The sequence below is a fragment of the Pseudopodoces humilis genome, chromosome 2, assembly GCF_049639895.1.
Source record: "Pseudopodoces humilis isolate 2021_Gansu_Grassland_sample_001 chromosome 2, ASM4963989v1, whole genome shotgun sequence".
In the NCBI taxonomy this organism is placed as follows: domain Eukaryota; kingdom Metazoa; phylum Chordata; class Aves; order Passeriformes; family Paridae; genus Pseudopodoces; species Pseudopodoces humilis.
Window position 1 is genome coordinate 81,381,694 of NC_142201.1, and position 22,917 is coordinate 81,404,610.

At 38.1% G+C, this 22,917-nt stretch overlaps 1 protein-coding gene across 21 annotated transcripts in view; it reads right to left on the minus strand.

Annotated features, from left to right (window-relative positions):
* The window catches only part of DLG2 (discs large MAGUK scaffold protein 2), a 991,421-nt gene that overhangs the window by 38,656 nt on the left and 929,848 nt on the right, over positions 1-22,917 (minus strand). For all 21 annotated transcript variants that reach the window (XM_088051071.1, XM_088051059.1, XM_088051060.1 and 18 more), the window contains 2 exons: positions 12,147-12,323; positions 3,762-3,837 (listed from right to left, as the gene is read on the minus strand). In XM_088051071.1, the coding sequence (XP_087907197.1) occupies positions 3,762-3,837; positions 12,147-12,323 (253 nt within the window). The remainder of the gene's footprint in view (positions 1-3,761; positions 3,838-12,146; positions 12,324-22,917) is intronic.

Here is a 22,917-nt window from a genome sequence, read left to right on the forward strand (position 1 = left end):
AGGTGAGCATCAGACGATACTTGGGATATGATCTTGAGTTCAACATAGCATAAAACATACTTTTTAATCAAGTTTGTGCTTACATAACTTCTTTAGCTTCCTCCAGCAAAAATATCAGACATAAACCTTTGGGCTGCTTCATTTCCCATTGATTATCCATAGACCAGTGAGCCCCAAAGACTGAGAAAGCAAATGCTTAGGAAATCATAACTGTGTTATCTTAATTTATTTTTTATTTTTATTATTTTTATTTTTAATGTTTCCAGTGTCCTGGAAACCCTGTCCTTTGCTGCAGCAGACAGTGGCTGTAGAGCCAAAGCAGTGTAGTGGTGGATTGGATGCATCAGCCACCTTCAGTAACCATTAAAAAAAATGCTGAAGTTTACTACAACAGTTATAAGAATGAAGATAGAGGCTGAACTTGGTCAACACAATAGAAGCACAATCTGTGCTTGGTGAAGGAAAGCTGTTTAAACCTGTATTTGTATTCTTTTCGTTACTACATAGATGTTACCATCTCAAACTGGTCTGATATCTTTAGAAGTGTTAATGGGGCCTGGATCTTGGTGATGTCTCTGAGCCTGAACAAATAAAATTTCTTTGGGTCAGAATAAATAGAACATGAAAGAAAAGTAGCCCTAATGGGTTAAGCCAGAGATCCAGTTAGCCAAGTAGCTTTTTGGCACTGTCCAATAACACATGTTTAAAAGAAAAAGTGGAAGTAATATGATCCTTTCCCTTTTATAACATCTCTTCTTAAAATCAACAATTAATATGTTCTGAATGACATGATGAAAGTTTTAAAGTTGTAATTAGTTTGTCTACTTTCTAACCTACCTAAATTCTTTCCAACTTACTTATTTTTTATGCAATATCCTGTAATAATGAGCATGGGAATTTAATTATGAATTGCACAGGAAGGTACTATTTGTGGCCTTATTTAAACTTGAGATGAGAAGGTTTCCCTAGAGCTCCCTAATTTTGATTCACATTCCCTGTTTCTGTATCCATCCTGATTTTGTAGACTTTAATTTCACAAGGCATGGATTGGAGGAGTCCAATGAAACAAATCTAAAGTCATATAAATATTCTAAATCACATTTTTAAAAAGTACTGAACAAATTACATAGATGAAGCAACACACAAGTTTGGCCTGAAAAAGAGGAACTTTGGGTCTTTGGAAAGACTATCCTTTAGCTCTTCCTACAAAAAGGTTTGTCAACTATATTGCTGAGTATTCTTAAACACTTCTTCAGTGAGACACAAGGAGCTGATCAAATAGAAATGTCACCCTATCTGTAACACTTTGCATCTTATCTCCAGATATGGGATTAAAAATGAGGTATAAACAGATGAAAATGCATAAGACTTTATAAACGCATAGAATAACTAGACAGTTTCTACTTTAAAATCATAGTTATCCCAAAGAAATTCTGGTATTATTACGAAACCTTTGCTGTGGGTTATTAACTCTTGAACATTGTTTCTACAGGGGAAGGAAGGAGTCAGGGCTAGTGAGATGATTCAGGTAAAATTGCAATAAGGTACACATTTACCTGTTCAAAACCCCCAAGGATTCTCTGTATTCAGTTAAGGTTCTGGTTTTGGGGTTTTTTTGGGGTTTTTTTTGTTTTTTTGTTTTTAAAGTTTTTTTAAATGCTTCCATGCACATCTCCTTGCCAAATATAGAAATATTCCATGAAAAGATTTCTCTCAGTTTCATCTTCAGAGTAAACTAAGACCTTTACATTTGTCTGCACAGTCATGAATGTATGAGCCAAAGGTGCCACAGACCCACATAAGCTCATGCCTATCTGAATTTCAGCTTGACTTTGAAACAAAAGCATTTTCCTGGGCCTACTGCAGCCCTGTTTTCCTGTTTTTTTCCAAAGTTGGAAAAAAAAAAAAAAGTAAAAAAAGTAAAGCATGGACTCTTAGACATTTTACACCACTTCTTTTTGGACACTGAAAGACCTAATATCCACATATATATGTGTAGTCAAATATCTCACTTCATGTGGAAGGTCTGGTCCCAGAAGGCTACAGTGGTATTGCTATGTAATTACACAATTTCCTAAACACTGAATCAAACACTGATGTTGAGTGGCTGGAAGATTAATGTTACACTGATGACAAAAATGGAAAAACAATTTGGGGAATCAAGAGATAATTAAGTTCTTGACAGAATCACTTGAAAAGGGAACATTAGTTATATGAAAGAATTATTCCCCTGCAGCTTTGATTATATATGGGAAAAAGACATTTAAGAAGTGATTTCATTGGCAATATAAAACTTATCTCTCAAAATAAGTGGCAACATTAATATACAGGGTTGCAGAGAGTGGTCATCTCAAACAAAAAAATGGAATTCTGTCTTCTGAAGAAATGCTATGAGATGAATCAATATTTTCTTAGTGTATTTTATTATATATATTTTACTGAGTTATCTGCAAGTGCAAATAATGTAGAGTTCCATGTGCCTATATAAGTCTGAAAAACTTGCTTCAGTCAGTACAATATTCTGCATTTGCACTGAATTCAGGAATTGTTTGGTAGAGCAGTAACAGGGAAGTATTTGCAAGTGTGAAATACTGTTTTGCTGGCATGTAGAGACTTGGGAACCCCTGTTCTAGAAACTGTGTGTCCACAGGAAGAGGAATTTCTTACCCTGCTAATCTGTCTGAAAGGACAGAATAAGGGAATTATTAGTATTACCATTACGGAGGGAAACTGAAGGAAGAAGAGATTAAGAATGAGAATTTCAAACTAGGCAGAAGACCACAGGAACAACAGGTCTGGAAGGGATCTGCTGAGCCACTTAGTTATTTCCCTTGCTAGCTCCTACCTATGGCCATGTCCACTCATCAAACAGTTTTGGCCCTGCTCTGTTTTCTGCAGCCAAGCAGGACTTTTCCCTCATGGCTGCTGAATCTCTGTCTCCTAGTTTGCTCACAGAAGCCCTCATTTGTAAATTCCAAACATGCCAACTGGATGGGTTTCAAAAATAAATCCCTGCAAATGTCAAGTATTCACTACTGCTACAACTGCAAGCTACACTTCAGCAGAAAAATATACCTTAACAGCCAGGACTGTGGGCATTTGTCATGCTGTAATACTTGCCAGCCAGATGGCACCAGACAGGATAGTAGCCATCAGGCTAACGAGAACTGCTGACTTGGGCACAATAAAGCAGCTCTGTGAAGCGGCAACAGCAGGAATGCTGTTCTGTCCAGGCAGTGCTGGTGGAACAGAACTTGCACGTTTTGTGTTTGGCCACTGTGTCTGGGGTGAAACACACCTGTGTTCAATGTCTGTCACAACTGTCAAAGCAGAACACCCAAAACCTGTTTTTTTCTGTCCAGGACTCCTTAACTTACAGCCTTTGGTTTGTGATTTACCTTTTGAAGCTTTTGAAGCCAAGGAATTTACGCTTCTGGTCCTGTTTCATTAAACTGCTATCCATCTGCATTCATGTTTAAAGTCTTTTCTTTATCCATCATTTAACTAAAATCACAGCTATCACGGAATCCTCTTTATTTTCTTAGTATCTTCCCCTTAGGAAGTACTGTCATTCAGTATTATTATAAAAAGAATATTTAATTATTTCAAAGATTATATAATACTAATCTCTGATCTACATTTCACTATGCTGCAGGTCTTGGTTGCAAAAACCTAAATATTTCTTATGTTGCTAAAATTTTTTCTACTCTGGATAAAACAATTGTAAAGCACAATTTCAAAAGGTTTCACTATTTACGTACCCCTTTTGCATCAATTACACCGGGTTTTGCGTTGAATTTCACCGTCTTCAAACGTGCACGCTCCTTTCTTTCAACTCTGGGGAAAAGAAAACACAAATGAAGAAGCACACGTTTATTATAGCAGAATTTTGTATGAAACATTTGATACCTGCTCTCCCAAGACCTTTGGCAGCTTGCTATACCTAAAGTAAACATTTAAAGCATATTTCATACATTGAAAAGGAGAGGGCACTTCTTCAGCCAGATAGCAATTTTCTGGCAAACTGGGACTGGGTTTGAGGAGTCTTGGCTGTCCTACACAAGCAGAACAGCACAGCCTCTTAAAAGACAAGGGAGTCTGGGAAAAGCATGCTGGGGACAGATTCACTCTCTGATTTAAGTTGTTCAAAAATCAGATGACATTTAGAGTTCTATGGTCAGAGGAATGAAACAAGGACATGTCCTTACTCACCTTGATTAATATGGACTTTACTGTGTAAATGATGTTTCCTTTCTTTGCAAAATCATCTACAGAATATATCACTGACTGGCTCCAGTAAAAAAAAAAAATCTGATCATCTACCTGAAACTCAAACGCTAACCCTATTTGTGTAAGACTTAGGAAATCTCCATCGAATCCCACAAAACCAGCTTGTAAGAGACATTAGAATACATTCCTGCAAATCTCTTGCTTTCTAAGCCTTGGCAGTAGGAATTCATAATTTCTGATAATTATTTTCCAAAATACAAACTCTAGTGTTTTGATAGAATGATAATTAACACAACATGTTTCCTTCTGTCTGAGTAGGCTTATATGTGCCTTCCTGAAACACAGTGAATGTTGGTTACTATAGCTACAGTTTAAATTTAGATTAAATGCATTTCACAGTAAGTGTGGAATATTCACATGGAAACAGCTCAAGTGCATCTTTCAAACTAAATCTATGTTATTAAAAACACATGAACAGTCGGAAACCTGAACTAGCAGATGAAGTCCCTTGGTAGTACCGGTAAGAAATGAAGACTTAAGGCTGTGTAATTGCCTAAATAGGATGGATGCCTTCTGAGGAAATAATTAGCACAAATGAACACAATATTCTACTTATTAATCTGTGTTAACATTTAAACTCATTCCAGCCCTGCCTGACTTCCTACATCTGCTTTTAACTTAATTTCTTATTCACTGCATAAAGAAATTTGGAAATTAACCCTAAAGAGTGAATCTTATTTATGAAGTTTGTCATAATTGCATTAGTAGCCATGGAGGCATCACTGCTTTCTAGAGACAGACTCTAGACAGATGAGGAGCTGCAGAAACATTCTGCATTGAGAAGTATTTAAGTAATGCCATTAAGTGCCATTAGTCCTTCAGGCAAACATAACAATGTCCATATATGCTCAGTATGCCTACAGAATGTGCCAAATATTTCATCATCTGGCACTGTATCACACAATACAGTAGCACACAGTGTTGCCTCCCATTAGAATTTGAGTGACACCTTCCACAAGAAAACTGTTCTCAGTTACTTATAATTTAGCTGAAATGTAAAATTACAAGCAGAAATGTTCTGTGTCAGGCTGACTACATTACTGTTGCTGCCTGAACTGTCAGTAAAATGGGTCAGCTGTTAGAAAAAGGCAAGGACAAAATAAATGGGTTTGCCCAATCTATAATATAATCTTAAAGTTCTTCAGCTCAGGTGCTCTACTGCCTTTGTCTTTGGTCTGGAATTTGCATTGTGGCAGTGAGTTGCTCTGGTGTTAGGAATATACCTATTTTTCCTGAAGGAATGAACCTAAATTTCTGACAAGCTTTAGTTTTACATGCTCCAGAGAACTCTTGGAATTTAGCTTTGGCTCTCCAAAGGTTTAGTCTTTGTTGAAACAGTCAGGGTGCAGGACTTAGGTGAACTAAGATGTTCTTAGAATTTCTCATCTGAGCTACTGGGACATTTTTGCCATAGAGAGAGCTAAAAAGGGAACTAAACTGGTGAATCTCTGTTCTTTTAGATTTGTTGATCCAGCTCTTAGAAAAGGCACTTTTTAAAGGAACACTAATTCAAACACTTTTACCACTTTTTTGCAGGTTTGTAATTTTTTTATTTGAAGAAAAATAAACTTGACTTTTTTTTTCCCCAAGAAGAAAGGAGTTTAGGTCCAGAGGGTTATTTGCAGCAGCTGATACTGTGAATGTCTAAACAGAATATGGAATTCCTTACATTGGTTTAGCTGACAGCAGCTGACCATCATTTGAACATTTTGATCCCTCAGCTGAAGAAATAGCTTTTAAAGGAATAAGTGTTTCACTTAACATGGTAACCAGCTTTCTATAACCACTGCTGGACTAAGCAGGATTATGGGGAGTTGTGCAAAACATGAAGGGGAGGATCCCTATCTCCCAGGTTTGCAGGGCCCAGAGTTGTAACCCTGACTTGCCTGATGTACAAATTGCTGCCATGACCCTTTCTAATTATATATTTGCCTGATAGAGCAGACATATCCTTTTTCCTAAGGGATAAGGAAAGCATGGCTATGGTTTCCAAAACAACTTCATCGATCAGTCCCATTTTCAAAAGTGCCTGGGTGGTCACTGAAACTCAAAGAGGTTTCAAGAAATGTTCAGAGAAACCTATATCCAGCATTCAAACATGACTGGAGCTGAGAAGCTCTGAGTCCTCTGTGGGGACAGTGTCACCCTAGCACAACTTATGGGGATTTCACCTCCATCTTCCCACCCACTCTCCAAGTGCAGCTGTGTGCAAAAACACTTCTGTGCACAGGGAAATTATCTAAAATCGTCTGAGATCTGGGACAGCTGGAGTGTACTCTGTATATATGTATATATATATGTATATAGATATATATATATATACACTATATATATGTATATATATATATGTATACTTTCTCTTGAAAACATTTCTGGTGGTAGATACCTCTTGGACCCTTTTATTTCAGAAATGGTCAGGATTCACTTTTCTTCCCATGTAAAGCTAGGGAAGTGGAGCAGTGCATTGAAAATATACTTCAACCTTCAGTGTTCTCTCACTAGTAAGTTCAAGATTTCAGTTCTTTAGGATACTGTTCTCTTCTTACTCTTCTGAGGAACTTAATGGGATGCAACACTCACTGCACTGCAATGTCTGTCTGCTTTTGTGTTTCTGGGCAGACACAGCTATTTAAAAAGGGCCTGTGAGATTTTTTAAAATGAGACTTTCAGTTCTTCATAAGTGCTACAAACAAGAAAAAAATCAAGTGTAACTCAGAAAGACATGAACTGTGATCAAGCATTGCTGGACCACTGGGAGTTTTGTCAGTGCCTTCCTAACAGCACTAATCAGTCTTCAAAGCAGTGAGGTAAAATACCAAGTGAGAAATGCTTTAATCTTCTATAACAGCGTTCATCGCTGTTGTAGAACACAGATGCAAATTGCAAACATTTCTAGAATGAAATAAAATGGTAACAGTAGCCTAATTTGCACAGATTTGGCACTGAAGTGTTCTGTAGGACGAAGTTGTTTTCAAATCCAGCATGAGTACTGTAGTGAGGAGAGTGAACAAATAGAAGAAAGTAATGTAAAATGGATACTTGAAAGACCTTGCTATGTCTTGTCCTGCTTCACCATTTCCTGGTCACCTGCACTGTATTTGTTTTGCCTGCCTATCGAGTGAAAGATAAGTGAAAATATGTATGCACTATTTACAGTTCAAATATGTAGTTGCAGTTCATAGCTTTTTATTGCTTCCATCCTCTGTGAGATGTGAGATCTGAGCTTACCATGGGAAGAGATTCCCATTCTCAAAATTATTTTGGAGCATTCCTGAAGAAGCATTTTTGCACCAAACATGCATTTTTCAGTAGGAGAGAACATGCTCTGGTTCGGCTCTCCATCTGCAGTGGCTTGCTTATAGAAAGCAGCTCAGCACCTGGTCAATATTTATGCAGAGTGGACCTAATGACATTAGGAAGTGACTTCTCATAAAATTGTAGCACAACCTTACTCTGTTTAAAAGCCAACAGCTGTTTTCCTTCAGCACAGAAGTTTCACATCATTGCAAGAGCACAGGAAGAAGTTTATACCTACACATACATTCAAATTTCATTCCATATTGAATTTTTCCAATTAGATTAGTGAGCATAGACAGATAAATTATTTTAGACAAACATTACCTGATTATGCTATGTTAAAAAGTTTTATCATCTAAGGATTAAAACGTTAATTTTAACTGACATTTAGAAAGGTAGACAATTTATAGGAAACCATTAAAAATAAAAATCATTTGAGTGGATAAACATGCCCTTCTGCCAAGCTGAGCAGAACAACAAATTTAAGCTGGCTTTTCACCCACAGGGACTTCTGTGCTGGGAAAACCTCTTGTTCCTTGTCCTTAAATGTTTGTGAAACATTGATTTTATGTACTTTTCCTCCCACTTTGCTCTGAAAGGAGAGCATGGCTACATGTACTTGTGGGGAGAATGTTGTCTATTTGAGAACACAAGTATCAGGCTGGTATTATTACAGATGGTAATAACAGAGATACAAGTTGCATAACATTTGACAGTCAGATGTACTTAAACTACCTGAAAATGGGTATCTTAGAATGATGTCCAGTCTGACAGCAGCTTTGTTACTGCACGTCTGAAGGACAACAGAAAGATCAGTGTAATTATTTCAGTGTTTTAAGGCCAAATCCTTGTTGGCTGTGCAGAGGGAGCAGCAGTAAAAGTGGTGAGAATTTATGCTCAGCCATTCTGGGGCAATCTGTTTGAAATCTCAGGCTGCATTCCAGACCCATGGACTCAAGTCAGGCAGATATACACACAGCACAGAAAATACTGAGGTTTGACATTCGTGAGGTGGGAGGCTGCTGTTGTGGAGGGCTTGCAATGTCGGAGCTTGTCCCTGTGCAGAGATTCAGCAAGGAAAAATTGAAAAGAGCTGGAGGTGTAAAATCAATGCTACAGGAAATTAAATCTATTTACTGTTGAATTAGAGCATCTGTTTAGGAATGAAATACACTTACATGTGCATATGGGTTTCATGCATTTTATTCATTCCCTTTAACTAATGCAAGTGTTGCCGTACGGAGGGAATCTTGGACATGGGCTGCTCAGCTTGCTGCTGCCCTTTTATAGGAAGCTGATTGTTTTTTTAGCATGGATAATAAGAAGGGAAATGAGGCAAATAAAAACTCTCATGATCAAAAGCACAGACTGTGTGGAAACTCTAATCTGTACCTATCTATCTATCCAAATGTAAAAAAGACCCAGTGTAAATCTAATTTGGTTGGTCATTCTAGTATAAATAACAATTTTTTATGATATGGGAGCACTTCATACACATAACAATAATGCCCAGGCAAAACTGCAGGCTGCCTGAGACATTGGTACAGGGATGGTGCTTATGTCCCCTCGCCTTAGACACCCTGCTTGATATAATTGTGCTGTCACCTTAAACATAGCTTGGATAAATCTCTTGGGCAAATGTGGAACCAAGAGAAATTTGGCCTGAAATGCTGATCAATTAATAATTGAAGTGGTCACTGGTTTTTCAGAGATATTCCATAATGATTTAACTTAAGGGAAATTCAGGAATTGTATCTTAGCTGTTGCTGGACATACGTTAAGGGAAGTAGGACAAAAGTAAAGCAGACAGCTAAAAGACTCAACGTGGCACTAATCTGGATCTGTATAGCCTCTCACTGACCTGAAGTGCAAAAAATAAAGCTACAGTACTACAGGATAGCATCCCACAAGCAGAAAAAGGAACCTAAATGCAAAAGAAAACCCTTCCAAGCATAACCCCCAGAAGCCCCTAAGACCCTAAAAAAAAAAAAAAAAAAGGAACAGAAATTAATTGGAGATTGAAAAACATAAACCTAAGACAAAGATAAAATCCTTCAATTTACAACATAATGGCTTGCAGGACAAGCCCAACAAACAAGCTATAGATGTTCTTATCTTCCTTCCTTTCTTTCTACCACAATATTTTACTGCTAGATATAGCATTTTATATACAAAACAATGCCTATAGAAATAATCTCATATAAATTACAAGAGACATCTTATATGGCATCTTGGAGCAAAAAGCTTAAATGAGGATTTCCATGCTGTAACTGCCTATATTTGGTCAAATGAATCCCAGGACTACTCTGTTTTAGATTAATCCTTTACAGTCAATAATCCACACCTGCAGAGGAAATTTAACTCTGAATTAGCACAATCTGGCTAGTATGATTAGCTTTATTCTCTGTAACTCAGCCCTGTGTGCAGTGATTGCTCATCCTCCCCTTGGGTGGTGTGAATGACTGCAGAAGATGCTGGCAAGAGCACATCAGTCTCAGGCGCCGAGCAATCATCCGGAATCCACAGAAAGGAAACAATACTCACTTTTCAGTGCTTTGGAAAAAATAACCTTGCACAACTGAAACCTTTTATGAACTAACAGCAACCTCCTCCCACTCCAGCTCAGGTGTATCATTACATTAATGCAGACAGAAATCAGATGCCATAGATTTTTCCAGGCCCCTCAGCTTCACTAGTGAAGAATAAGGATGACAAATGGAGAGCATGGTAACTATACCTGCATCTTTTAAAATTCAAGACTCTTATTTTTAGGTGCTAAGCAACCTATTTTCATATAGTCTTCTTTTTTATTTCTTTTTTTTTTAAAAAAATTCTGTTTTCTCCCAGTGTTTCCTAAGTCACATCTTATTCCTAGGCTCTATTATATGTCTGACCTTGACTAGAGAAACTCCACCTTTTGTCCTTGAAAACACCACTGTGTGGGTAACCAATAAGCTTTAGGCACACACTCTTTTCCACTTTATAGGATATACAATTCCACATCTCAATTAGCTGCTTTTCTTTGTCCTTTTTTCCTCCATAGTTGTTTTATTATATATGACAGCTTTTTACACCTTTTCATAGTAGGCACCACACAGGAGTGAGCTTTGTGCACATACTTTTCTTAACATTAAATAAACTCCTCTCTCTTTCCATGTATGGTCCAATTATGTAATTACAGCAGTATTTACTGTGGCAATGAATAGCAGGAAAGTATTCCTTTTTCAATATCTAGAGACTAAGTCTGGTTAATGGGCTTATTTTCCATCTTGAAACTTATAACCTAACCTTTTATTTCTATCTATTATACAAATTCCAAAATTGCTCTTTGCTGAAAAACCAGGTGTGGATACTATTCAAACATGATCATTAGAGAAATTAAGGTCCTTTCAGGGCTCATGTCAACAAAGGTATTTGATTTTTAGTTTGCTTTTACATGATTTTGAACAACGAGTACCATAAACTCTATTGGTTCCTTAGCCAATTCTCTTGAAACAGCAGCAGATGCTCAAGGGAGCATCAAGCATTCATTTCCCCACTATAAAAAATGGTCATGTTAATTTTTACACTAGTGCTAAAGCTGAAATAACCAGGAATAGAAAGTTTATACTCAGTATGACGGCATTGCTGCAAAGAGAAATGTAATATGTTTTGACAGATTTCATTTTCCTCCTACCCTTTCAGTTTATGACCTTTCTATAGCAACTATCAACAGAGCCAGGAAGTAATACTGGTTTGTGTGCTAGTTCTGATATTATCAGAGACTTGTGGCTGATTTCACAAAAGCATCTAGATGGAATAAACAATACAAACAATGATAGAGATTCAGTTATCTGTTCTCTCTCTTGACAGTCACCACAAATCCATCACAGACACATAAAGATTCAGATTTAGCTTGGAGAGCAGATGAAAATTCCTTCATTTACATGATATGAAAAATTTACTGTGATATTGATTACCCATCAGTTTCCAGGCAGGCGGAGATTAAATTAACAGATTTCAAAGCCAAAGATGACCATTATATGATTTAGCACCATATTTTATATCACACAGGCTGAGAAGTTTAATTCTATTACCCTCTCAAAAGAAAGACATACAGTCTTGATTTGAAAATGTCAAGACACTCATTACATCCTTCAGCAGTTTGATGCAACGGTTAATCACCCTGACATTAAAACATGTGCTCCATTTCAAATTGAGAGTGAATTCCCAGACTCGGGTTCTGGTTATTCTGGTTATAATATATATTTTTTTTGGCTAAAGGTCTTTAGTAGATGGTGATATCTCCTTCTTCTCCCCTTTCTTTATGAAGTCACTAGTAATTGAGTCACCTTCTGAGTTTCTTTACAGTACAGTTATAAACAGCCTGAATGTTTTAAATCTCACACCAAAAATTGTGCCTTCCATCTCTTGAAAACCTGTGGGATTTTCCTTTACTTCCCCTAGTCTCTCAGTACGGATTTTCAGATTGATGCACCCGTTCTTTGGAAAACAAATGAACTACTTGAAGATAATGAGCAATGAGGTAAGACGAAGAAGAAGAAGAAGGCAGCACTCACCTCCTCTTGCTGGGTATAACTCCCATCTCCTCACTGTCCCCCTCCAGAGTGACCCTCCTAGCCTGCCACCATTCATCATCTGAGGCGTTGATAACGTGAAGGATGTCTCCATACTTGAAACTGAGTCCTTGGCTTGGGAGGCCACTGTCTTTGCTCTTGTCATAGTCAAACATGGCTCTGTGAAAGGAAATAAAGATATGAAGACAGGTGATTAGATCAGTCTGGGTACGTTTACTTCTGAACAATTAATCGTATTTTCCAAATGGAACGGTCTTACTCAGAGGAAATCTCTTTCCACTGTGAAGTTAGTCGTTACAGAAGCCTTTTTTTTTTCTGTAAGAGAAAGTGAATGGTAAAATCTCATATCAATTTTCAGCCTATGCCTTCTAGTCCTCTGCCTGGCACCTACACCAGGGTAGACGTACCCCACTTTTTGAGAGTAAGACCTTGCATATGAATCCGACCAAGTGCAGGTCACTCATTGAAGTTATCTAGATGAAAATACAGATCTTGGTTTCTTACAGGAAAAAAAGGGATTTGGCTATATTTTTCCCATGTAAAATATTGTTTAAAGACCATGCCTGTCAAGAACTGATGTTTATTTCCTGTCGAGAAAATAATATGATCATAATCTTAGCTGCAGAAATGTTACACAGTAAAATCCCAAGAGTTGTCCAATGATTCCTACTCTTTCATTGTCAGAAAGAAAACCATGGCAATCTTTTCACTGGCAAACACTTTTGTGAGAGGGATTTGGTGTAACTAATTGCTGTGCATCCTCGTGTAATTACAAAGAATGACTGTAGCAGTTTTATGGGTAGATATAAAACACTCAAAGCTACTTCTCATAATGAGGAGAACCTTAAAAGAAGTTATCAGAATTGTGACTATGCAACTAAAATAATTTAAAGCTCTCATAAGCACCAACTGTACATGGCAAGTCTGGTTCAGGAGGAGGAAAAATGCTATTTGAAATATGTCTTCTTTTAAAGAGTTTAAAGTCTTGTACTAACATCTTCAGAAATACCCAGATAATTCCCTTCTCTGAGGATGAAGACTGCTGAATTTTACATAATCCATAATCTTACTTATGCTTGTGCCTTTTTTGGTAATGTTCTTGGAATGCAAGTACCCTTTGGAAAAATTTAATGGCTTAGCAGGGGAAAAGTTATTTTAAAAACCTGACTATATCTTATTAAATATTTATATTCATAAAGGACTGTTACTGGTACCAGGTCATCTGCTGCTTCTCAAGTACAGCTTTCTGTAAGGATATCTGATGAAGAAGCTCATAAATCCAGAAGCAGTTAAGTGCCATTAGACACCTCTTCTTGACCAATTGATGACACTAGGTCCCTGGAAGATGGCAGTGCAAACAGACACACATCATCCTGTGAGCATTGCCCTTGGCAGCAGGCAGCGGTCAGAGTTTTAGCACCATATTGAACAGTCTCAGAAATTCACTGATTAATTGTGCACCTTGCCAGGGAAGCTGCTCAACAGCTCAAAACCCCTAACCACACAGTTGGCCATGCTGGATACTGGGCAAGACATCATGCAATCCTGATTCCAGGCAAAATTAAGCCACTCAAAACAAGGGACAATATCTTCTGTTACAGAGAATAAGCAAGATTCTCACATCCCTGATGCAAAACATTCCCTGATGCCAACCTGGAAATGCTCCATATTTGGCAAGTTGTAAGATAAAAGTTGTCTTTCAAAAGTTAAGGAGTAGAAAGTAGGACAATATTCTTTGTCCTTGAACAGACATCTGCACCTCAGAGCCCACATATTGACTTAAAATGAGTCTGTCATCGTGCTGGCTGATGTTAACGATGAATACAGATGGCAATGTTTGCCACTGACTTGCTTTGATTGGAGTAATCATGTGCATTGCTAATTAAAATGAGATTATAGATCTCAGACAAGAGACTTTTTGAGCACACTTTTCACTGAATGAAAGACTTTGTGGCTGATGCTCTACAGATGTTGATTACTCCATTAGCAAATGAAAATGACATGAGAGCTGACTTCAGTGATCTTTCCTAAACATTTCAAACTAAGTGCCAGGTCTTGGTAACAGCTGTATTTGAACTTACAACTTTGATAAGATTTCTGGCTTTTTAAAACATACTTTTGTTGGTTGGCTGTTGGCCCAGCTATAAGTACATGGACATCTTCAGGCATTGTTGACTACTTTGGGCTATAGAGAGACCTGGGCACACTCATCCCTACCACCTCAGGCTGTGACAGCAATTTGGATTGCAAAATCTAGTCCCTTTAAGAAACTGACATGTCATTTCTAATTTTCTACCTGATGAACACCACACAGTTCTGCTTGTGCTTGGTTTTGAAGATGCATATAAAAATAACACCTCTGCATCTGTTGGGCATCAACTGAAGTGATACAAAATGAATGCAGCCAGACCTTTGGTTTGGTAAAGGAACTGGGCAGAGAAGACACAAAAAGATGCCTTTTTTAATTTGCTCTTTCATGTTTTTAGACCATGACATCCAAGTCTTACAGGATACCATCTGCAAGCACTGAAACTTTCGTCACAGTCAAGGTCACCTCTCAGCAAAGTGTAGCTGAGACACAAGTATGCAAGCTTCTTCACCAGGATAACACACTAAGGGGTACATTAGACACCTTAGATAGGTTCTCCCTTGTGAGGGAGAGCAGCAGAAGAAAGGTTAAAAAATAGTAGCACCTTTGCTGAATATTATGAGTTGAGAAGAGGACATAAGCAACACAGCCCAACAAGAAACCCACCCTTGCACAGAGCCCCTAATAGCCCTCTCTGAGAGATCAGCACTGTAATTTTAGCTAGAGAAGGATCAGCATGATCAGGACCAGACAAGTACTCTTCCAAAATGAGATGTCTAATAGAAACAGGGTTATTCAAATGATCCAGAGGGTCTAAACCAAGAAGACATGTCACAGTGCTTCTCTCTCTGTGATGAATTAGAGGTATGTCCCCAGAACACAAGCACAATAATGCAGATAGTGGAGAGGTTGCTCAGCAGAGCTAGTGAGCTTTCTGAACTTGCTAGTATGACTATATACTTTCATCTGGATGAGGCTGCTTATTCATGGGTTGCTTGGGCAGTTCTTCATAGCACTGAGCTGTAAATAATTTTTAGTGTCTTTTACTGCAGTATTAAAGAATAATAATCTCAGTAACCTTACAACATTTTAATGACATTTATCTAACAGTCTTGAACACTAACAGATTCTTTTTTTTCTCCACAACTTATCAAAGTGCATCTTAATGCACTGTTCTTTCACGTATTTTATATACTTAGTTAGCTGCCTGCTGCATCCACTGTTAAGCCCTTTTTTGGATCCCATAGGACAAAACCAAGAGCTTTCCCTGTGTCATTAAGGCTTTTTTTTCCAAGTCAGCTGACTCAGTCTACTTTTGAATTGGGGCAGTCAATATTTTATAATGAAGGAAATCAGTTTCAATTATTTAACTTCCACTTTAGAGCTGCCACCAATGTTGTGATCACATCAGCATCAGAAAACTCCTGTTCAGTATCTTTCAGACAGTGCATTTCACAAACAGGACCCTGGGTTACACAGGGTAGGGAATGCATTTTGAAGTTACAAAGGCACTAAACTCAGGGACTACTATGGCGTGTGGATAAAATACTGGAATAGGGAACAGAGCTTGCTACTAACCAGTTTAACAGATGTGGTGAAAGCATGATTTGGTCAGTTTAGTTCCCTTATTAGAAAAACAGCAACAGAAATTGGTGTGATTATCAAAGGCATAAGGTACATGCACCAAACTTCCATTAACAAGTTATTTTTTTTTCTCAGTTCTCAGTTCTTGCCTTAGTTTAAGGAAAACTGTTTAATATCTGCACAATATCTTGAAAGTGAAAGGTGTCATTCAAATGCCAAGTATTGCTGTGAAAGACTTGGTGAAAGCCTCATGCTTTTAGAAAATAAAGAAAGTCCTTAGAAGTGAAGCAGGAGATGCAAACATTTAGAAAAAGTTTATGGCTATCACAAATATTTAAGAATATGTGAGGCTTGCTTCCCTGATATTATTCCAGACTTCAGAAGTAATCATTACACTGGACTAATCCCAGCAGCAATTTGGACAGAACCTAACAGGTTTTATTTTTGTGCTTGGTTGCTTCTTAATAATTTTTAGGCAGCCACAACAGTGTGAAACATCAGACAAGCATTTCACAAACAGCATTCAAATTCATTGATCAAAAATTGTTTGAAATTAAAATACTGACTTTACCAACCTTTAACATACTGCCCAATGTGCAGTGAGGTGTCTACATGGCAGGAAGGCCACCAAAACTAGGTGGCCACTTTTTTATTCCACTTAGCATAAATCATTACTTGAGGCATTTCCAAAAGCTAAGCTGCATTGTGCAGTAAATTTCTATTCCTAATGACACCTATTCTCGCAGCTAGAATAATAAATGTTTGACAAAGAAAATATATTAGCTGGAACTAAATAGAAAATCAATTCCTAGTGCAATCCCATATATTACAACCTATTGACATCCACGATGTTACACTGTTACCAGCATTTCTAACCTGAAAAATAGGGGTACAGAAAGACTAAGTGATCTTGCTAAACCCTTAGCAGAGAAGGGAATTTAACAGAGAAACCTCTTAGCTTCCTCAACTAATGCTGTAAACACCACTGTTAATAGTCTTCATAATCTTCCTGACAAAGCAAGGGATATAACTGCATTTACAACACAAGAACATGTTTCACCGAATGCTTCTATATGTTCTGTGCAAAATCCCAAAATCTTCCACTCCTGTATCAATAGCTGGTAATTTGATACAGTTCAGGTGCTGCATGGCAGATTTATTTGCATCTCTGAAATTACTTTCCTCTTCTTCTGGCACAGATGGGTGTTTGCACATAAATTTACAGACTGCTCTTTGCTATTCACTTGATTATGAAACGACAACAACATTTAGCAAGAGAGATTTTCAGCTGCTGTAAATAGTCCTAACTCTCCTGTGATCTGCCAGCATATCTGCATATGCACCACTAAAGGATATTTCTCTCTTCTCTGAAAATTTCTTGAACAGTGATTCTCAGACATCAGATTATACAGCATCATCCTAAAGGAGATATATGTTATTCTCCTCGTTCACCACACCTAAACTATCCCCCTCCCTATTATTGTTTTACAAATGGGGAAATCCAGGGCAGAGAGGTTTTATCATTTGCCTGGCTTTAGACAGTAACTCAGCATCATAGTCAGAATCAGACCCCAAGCTTCATATCTGTCTTTTCTGCATTCAGTAATAAATGTATTTCCACCCACTTGCAGGCTCAGCTTGAAGAAAAAATTAGAAGAAGATGAAAGAAACACTAATGTAATTCATTGCTATAGCTACAACAGAGAGCACAGTGGCTCTGATTGAAGCAGCCATTGCAAGGCAATTAAGATGCTATTAAAAGGGTTAAATTTTCACATACTGGCAAGTCAATAAAGACTTTCAACTTCTCCTCCCATCTTTGTTTCCATCTGGAGAAGCTGAACATGTAAATCATATGTGTAGAGCATACAAAAAAGGTTTCTGTCTCTTTGGAAGGTTTGGGAAGCTCTGAGATTCTGCTTGCTGAGACCGGAGGCTGCTGGAATAGCCCCTGTGCACAAGATGATTCTGTCATACATTGTCACCTCTGCTGAGAGAGTGGGAGGGGGGACTGTTGGGAAGAACAGCTTTTATTAGGAGTATACTACAACAATGTAGTTTTAACAAAATATATCTGAATGTTTGACCTGTCACTCATAGATACCATGATCCCTTCCCTTCCCTTCCCTTCCCTTCCCTTCCCTTCCCTTCCCTTCCCTTCCCTTCCCTTCCCTTCCCTTCCTTCCCTTCCCTTCCCTTCCCTTCCCTTCCCTTCCCTTCCCTTCCTTCCCTTCCCTTCCCTTCCCTTCCCTTCCCTTCCCTTCCCTTCCCTTCCCTTCCCTTCCCTTCCCTTCCCTTCCCTTCCCTTCCCTTCCCTTCCCTTCCCTTCCCTTCCCTTCCCTTCCCTTCCCTTCCCTTCCCTTCCCTTCCCTTCCCTTCCCTTCCCTTCCCTTCCCTTCCCTTCCCTTCCCTTCCCTTCCCTTCCCTTCCCTTCCCGTCTCTCCCCCTCTATTTTGTTTTTTTTTCCCCCTATATTAATGATGTTGTGACTCTCCATGAAGCCCATCCTCTTAACCTTGTCAGGCTGAGAGGGACAATGTCAGTACTTTGTGTTACCAAAATCAGTCGTGACAGGGCAGCAGCACAACATGGTTGCCATGCTCCCTTTGGAAGTCAGCACTGATCAGTGACCATTACCAGCAACAGTCTGGATGCACCTAAGGTGGACAGGAGTGCTGTGTCCAGCTGTGGGCACCCTAGCAAAATGATGTAGACCTGTTGGAGTGAGTCCAAAGGAGGCCACAAAGAGGTCTGGGGCACCTCTGGTATGAACACAGGCTGAGAGAATTGTGGTTGTTCAGCCTGGAGAAGAGAAGGCTCCAAGGAGACTATTATGATCTTCCAGAATCTAAGAGACTACAAGTATGCTGGAAAGGGACTTTTTACAAGGGCATGCAGTAACAGGATAAAGAGAAATGGCTTTAAATTAGTAAGAGGGTAGGTTCAGGCACTGAGCCATGGGGCATGCTCCCAGTCAATGTGCAGATCAGGGTGTTAGCTTAGCTGCTCCTAAGGCACCTCCACTGAGGCAAATCCCATTACACATTTGCATCCAAGCCTTTTACATTTGCTATCATATTATTTCTTTACTTCATTCAGCAATTTCCCCATTCCATATCCAAAGTAATTCCTTATTCTTTTCCTCCTAGTGGGAATCTGGCAGAGAGTTATGTCATGGATCTCAATGAAAAAAAAAAAAGGGATTGGAGACAAGCAGTAGTTAGTTCCAGAAAAATTTCACAAAGAAGAGGGATATATTTTCTTTATGATGTTTATCAGAAAGAGGACTGCCATTTGTCCTTGGGGAATATTGTGCTCGTTTTGGAGATCCAAGCATGATGCTTAATTCATTGGCTCTTATGAGCCAATCTCTGTGTTGCTGATGGGCTTTTTAGTTTTCAGCAAGTGCTCATATCCTGTGCAGGAAATGGGTTCTGCAAAATTTGTACAGAAAAATGTAAGTCAACATTTTCAGAAGCATCAAACCAATATGTTGCACGTTCATGGTCTTGCTAGGCAACAGCATACAATGTACTATGTTAGAGGCAAAACATCTCACAGTGAGAAAGGACTGACACTTCAGTCTTTCAGCAGTGGACATAGACAGAACTCATATTACTCCCAGGTTTGCCTGGCTTTAACTCCTCCCAGCAGGAATTGTAAGGTGGCTTGAGAAAGTGAAATTTCTTCACGCTTTCTCTTGTGCTGGCACAAGGGGAATTCCTTTCAAAGAACACACTTTTTGTTTCTTTGGCGTTTTACAGGGCATAAAAGACCCAAACAGAATCCCCCTTCTGCTTGCAAACATCTGAAATCAAGCTGTGAGCATATGCTTACCTTACCATAATTTACTGACTAGGAAAATCTGGCTGCCAGTTTCATCTGAGATAAACAGAAGCTTTTAAATACATCTGCATTGGACTCAATGTAGTTTAGATCCTCATATTTGAGGTTTGCTTTAAAACAGGGACGCTGCCTTGGGTCTGAACAGATTAAATTTAGCCTTAGGCATTTTGATAAACTACAGAGGACACCTGTAGTTGGTTCTGGAAGGCTTCTTCAGCACCCCTGAGATTGTGGCTGAAATTTCACAATAAACTCCCAAACTTGTGCATGAGATGCAGATTTCACAGCAAACTCAAAACTTACGACAGGTTTGTACTTATCTAAAGAAATGAGATAATTTTTGACTGACCTTGACCAGGCCTGTGCATTAGCCATCAAAATGATATGAAATCTGTCTTATTCTTGGATTTGATTTTTTCCTCCCCATACAGACTAAGTGAAGCTGCTGCTTGACTGCATCTCTGGTTTCTCTCTGAGACATCAAGTACAGTTTCTCAACACAGATTTTTGTGTTGTGACATTTACAATTACCCATATCCAGAAAGGAAATGTGACTGGATGTCAAATCAGGGATACTTTAAACTACTGGGTAATTCACCTGAAATTGCAACCTGTGGGTTGCATGGATTGACACAGGAGCCAAAAAGCCGTTCTCTCTCATAGTAACTTATCTGCTGTCTGAGAATATTAATTTAGATATTTTTCCCCAGGGAAAAATAAAATAAACAAAACAAAACATGAATAAAGTCAAATCAGGTATTTCTTTCAAAGGAAATGCAACTGAAATAGAAAATTATGACTCAGTTAGCAGAGCCTGTAGCTACCCCCATACCTCCCTGCACCCCAATGTGTCTTACTACTAGAGAGTACACGGATTTAGATATATTTAGTAATCTGTCTGCAGTAGTTCTAACTATTGCAATAGAACTCAAAGATCTGCTCTGGGTAGTTGAGTTTTTTAGGTAGTTTTCTCAAGATACTCTGTAGCTTACAGTTGCTTTCTCTTACACCTAATCATGACTCGAATCTGTTGTGAGCTTTTAAAATTCCACTGTGGCCAGGTTGCCCACAGAATTCATTGTGCTTCCACTGGTTTATAATTAAAAGGAAATTTTCAGCACACAAAAAGAACCCCCTGGTAACATGATTATTACTACCAGCTAGATATATGATGGTTTCTTTTTCTTTTTTTTGGAAAAGGATATTAGACATCTGCAGAACTTAAGTAAGAGAAAGCCTTCCTATAAAGAAAAAGCTAAATATAAATATATATATATATCTCCACATTTATGATTTGTAGGATTTGAACATAGTAATGACAAAAAGACTTGTAAGACATTGACTAAGCACATTGCCTGTACAATTAGAAAACATTTCACCAGCCAAAATTCAGACAAATTTGTCAGCAAAATCGATTTTTTCTTTTCTCCCAAGAAATCAACACTGGAGCCTTGTCAGTCTGAATATTCTGACTTGTGTTGTAAGAGGTGAGGAACTCTACAGACTGTCCTATCATGGATGACTGTCCTATAATGAATAATAATATATCATAGTAATTTGTTAATACCATAATAAATCTGTTTATACACTCCAGCCTTTTGAAACTGCTATTGGAAAAAAGATTGGTCTCTAGCTGTGAAAAAGTGTAGACAAGCAAAACTCAGAGAAAGTATTAATCAGGTATTATGGAAAAGTCAAGATATTTGTCTGCAACAGCTCTTTCTCAAGAATGGTTTCTGCTTGGCCTTGAATGCTGCCCTTTGACAGTGAAAAAGTCACAATTTGGATTTTCATTGTTATTGTGTTGACTGAGTGTGTTTTGCTGAGATAATGAGAAGCCCCATGCAAACAGGAACTACACTGTGGAAAACCACTGAAAATTATTACAGAAATTAATTATTCTGCCTAATGTGGAGAAATGTACTAAATCCATAAACTCTGCTGGATGCAATTGTTTGAGAAATCATGATTACTTTTTGATTCTAGGTCAAAACTTGAGGAACTCATTAAGAGTTTACTCAATCAGCAGGAGGAGGTTGGCTATAGAATGAGTCCTTTCTCATTTTATACTCAATTAATTAATGCAATTAATTTCTGGGATTGACTTTGTCTCTTTTAAAGGGTGACTTTAGAAGAAGAGCAATTTTGCAAAAATCCAAATGCAATTGAAATTTAAAGATAAATTTTTATGGTAGAATGGTCAGGTGCCTCTACATAACTTCTGCTTCATGAGGCCAAACACGAAATCTGTAAAGATGTCAGATTTTTAAGGTGGAGCTGTAGAAAAATCAATGCCACAGACCTGAGCTGAACTTATCTGAAATCTAAACTGTAATGGAAATAACAGAAAGAGTTTGCCTGGAAGAGCAGCAGCTATGAGATGTTCTATTTGGTCAACCAGTTCTGTGGATTCCTTGCACTCTTATCTACTTACTTATCAGGAAGAGGTTTATCCTGTGAAGTTGTATTTTGTGATTGGGTTGAATGTTTTCTGGTAGATGATATTTACTATAAACCTTCATCTTCTTGAGTCAAATGAATAATTCAACACTAGTTTTCACTAGTGTCTGCTCTTCACTGAAATAAAGCTTGAAAATAAGATGCCAGAATATTCAAAAGCAGAAATAAACAAAGAAAAATTAAAAATTAAAATAATAGTCTTTGATGCCACCTCATCAGTGCCAAAACAATATGACTGTTACTTCTTCTTAATGATTACATTTGTTGGTCTCACTATGTCTGGTTGTCCATTTCCGTTAGAAATGTACTTTGACTATAAAATGCTGATTGACCACTATAACCCAAAACATTTAACAGCAGCAATATCTATTTTAATATTTTTGAAACAAAGCTGCAAGAAGATGACACTAAAATTCTTATCTTCTCTCCACGAAACAAAAAATTAGGCCCATGCTGCTCTGATCATCTTGCAATTCCTCATTCACCCCATTGCATTATCCACACCCTCCTTCCTGGGAGCCCTGGCTCACCTGGGCTCAAAAGAAGGATTAAGGGTAGCATCAGAAGTTCCTGCATCCCATTTTTAAAGGTAAATTAAGCACATCTGAGACAAGGTTTTGTACACTTTCAATGAAGATTAGATTTTGAATTGCTAAATCACTTTGAAAACATTACCCTAAGCAGCTTTAAGATTGACAGAATTTGCCTTAAGCTGCTCTGAGGCTGACAAGATGATGGTCTGGTGCAGTAACAGAAGTGCTTTGATTGCATGCC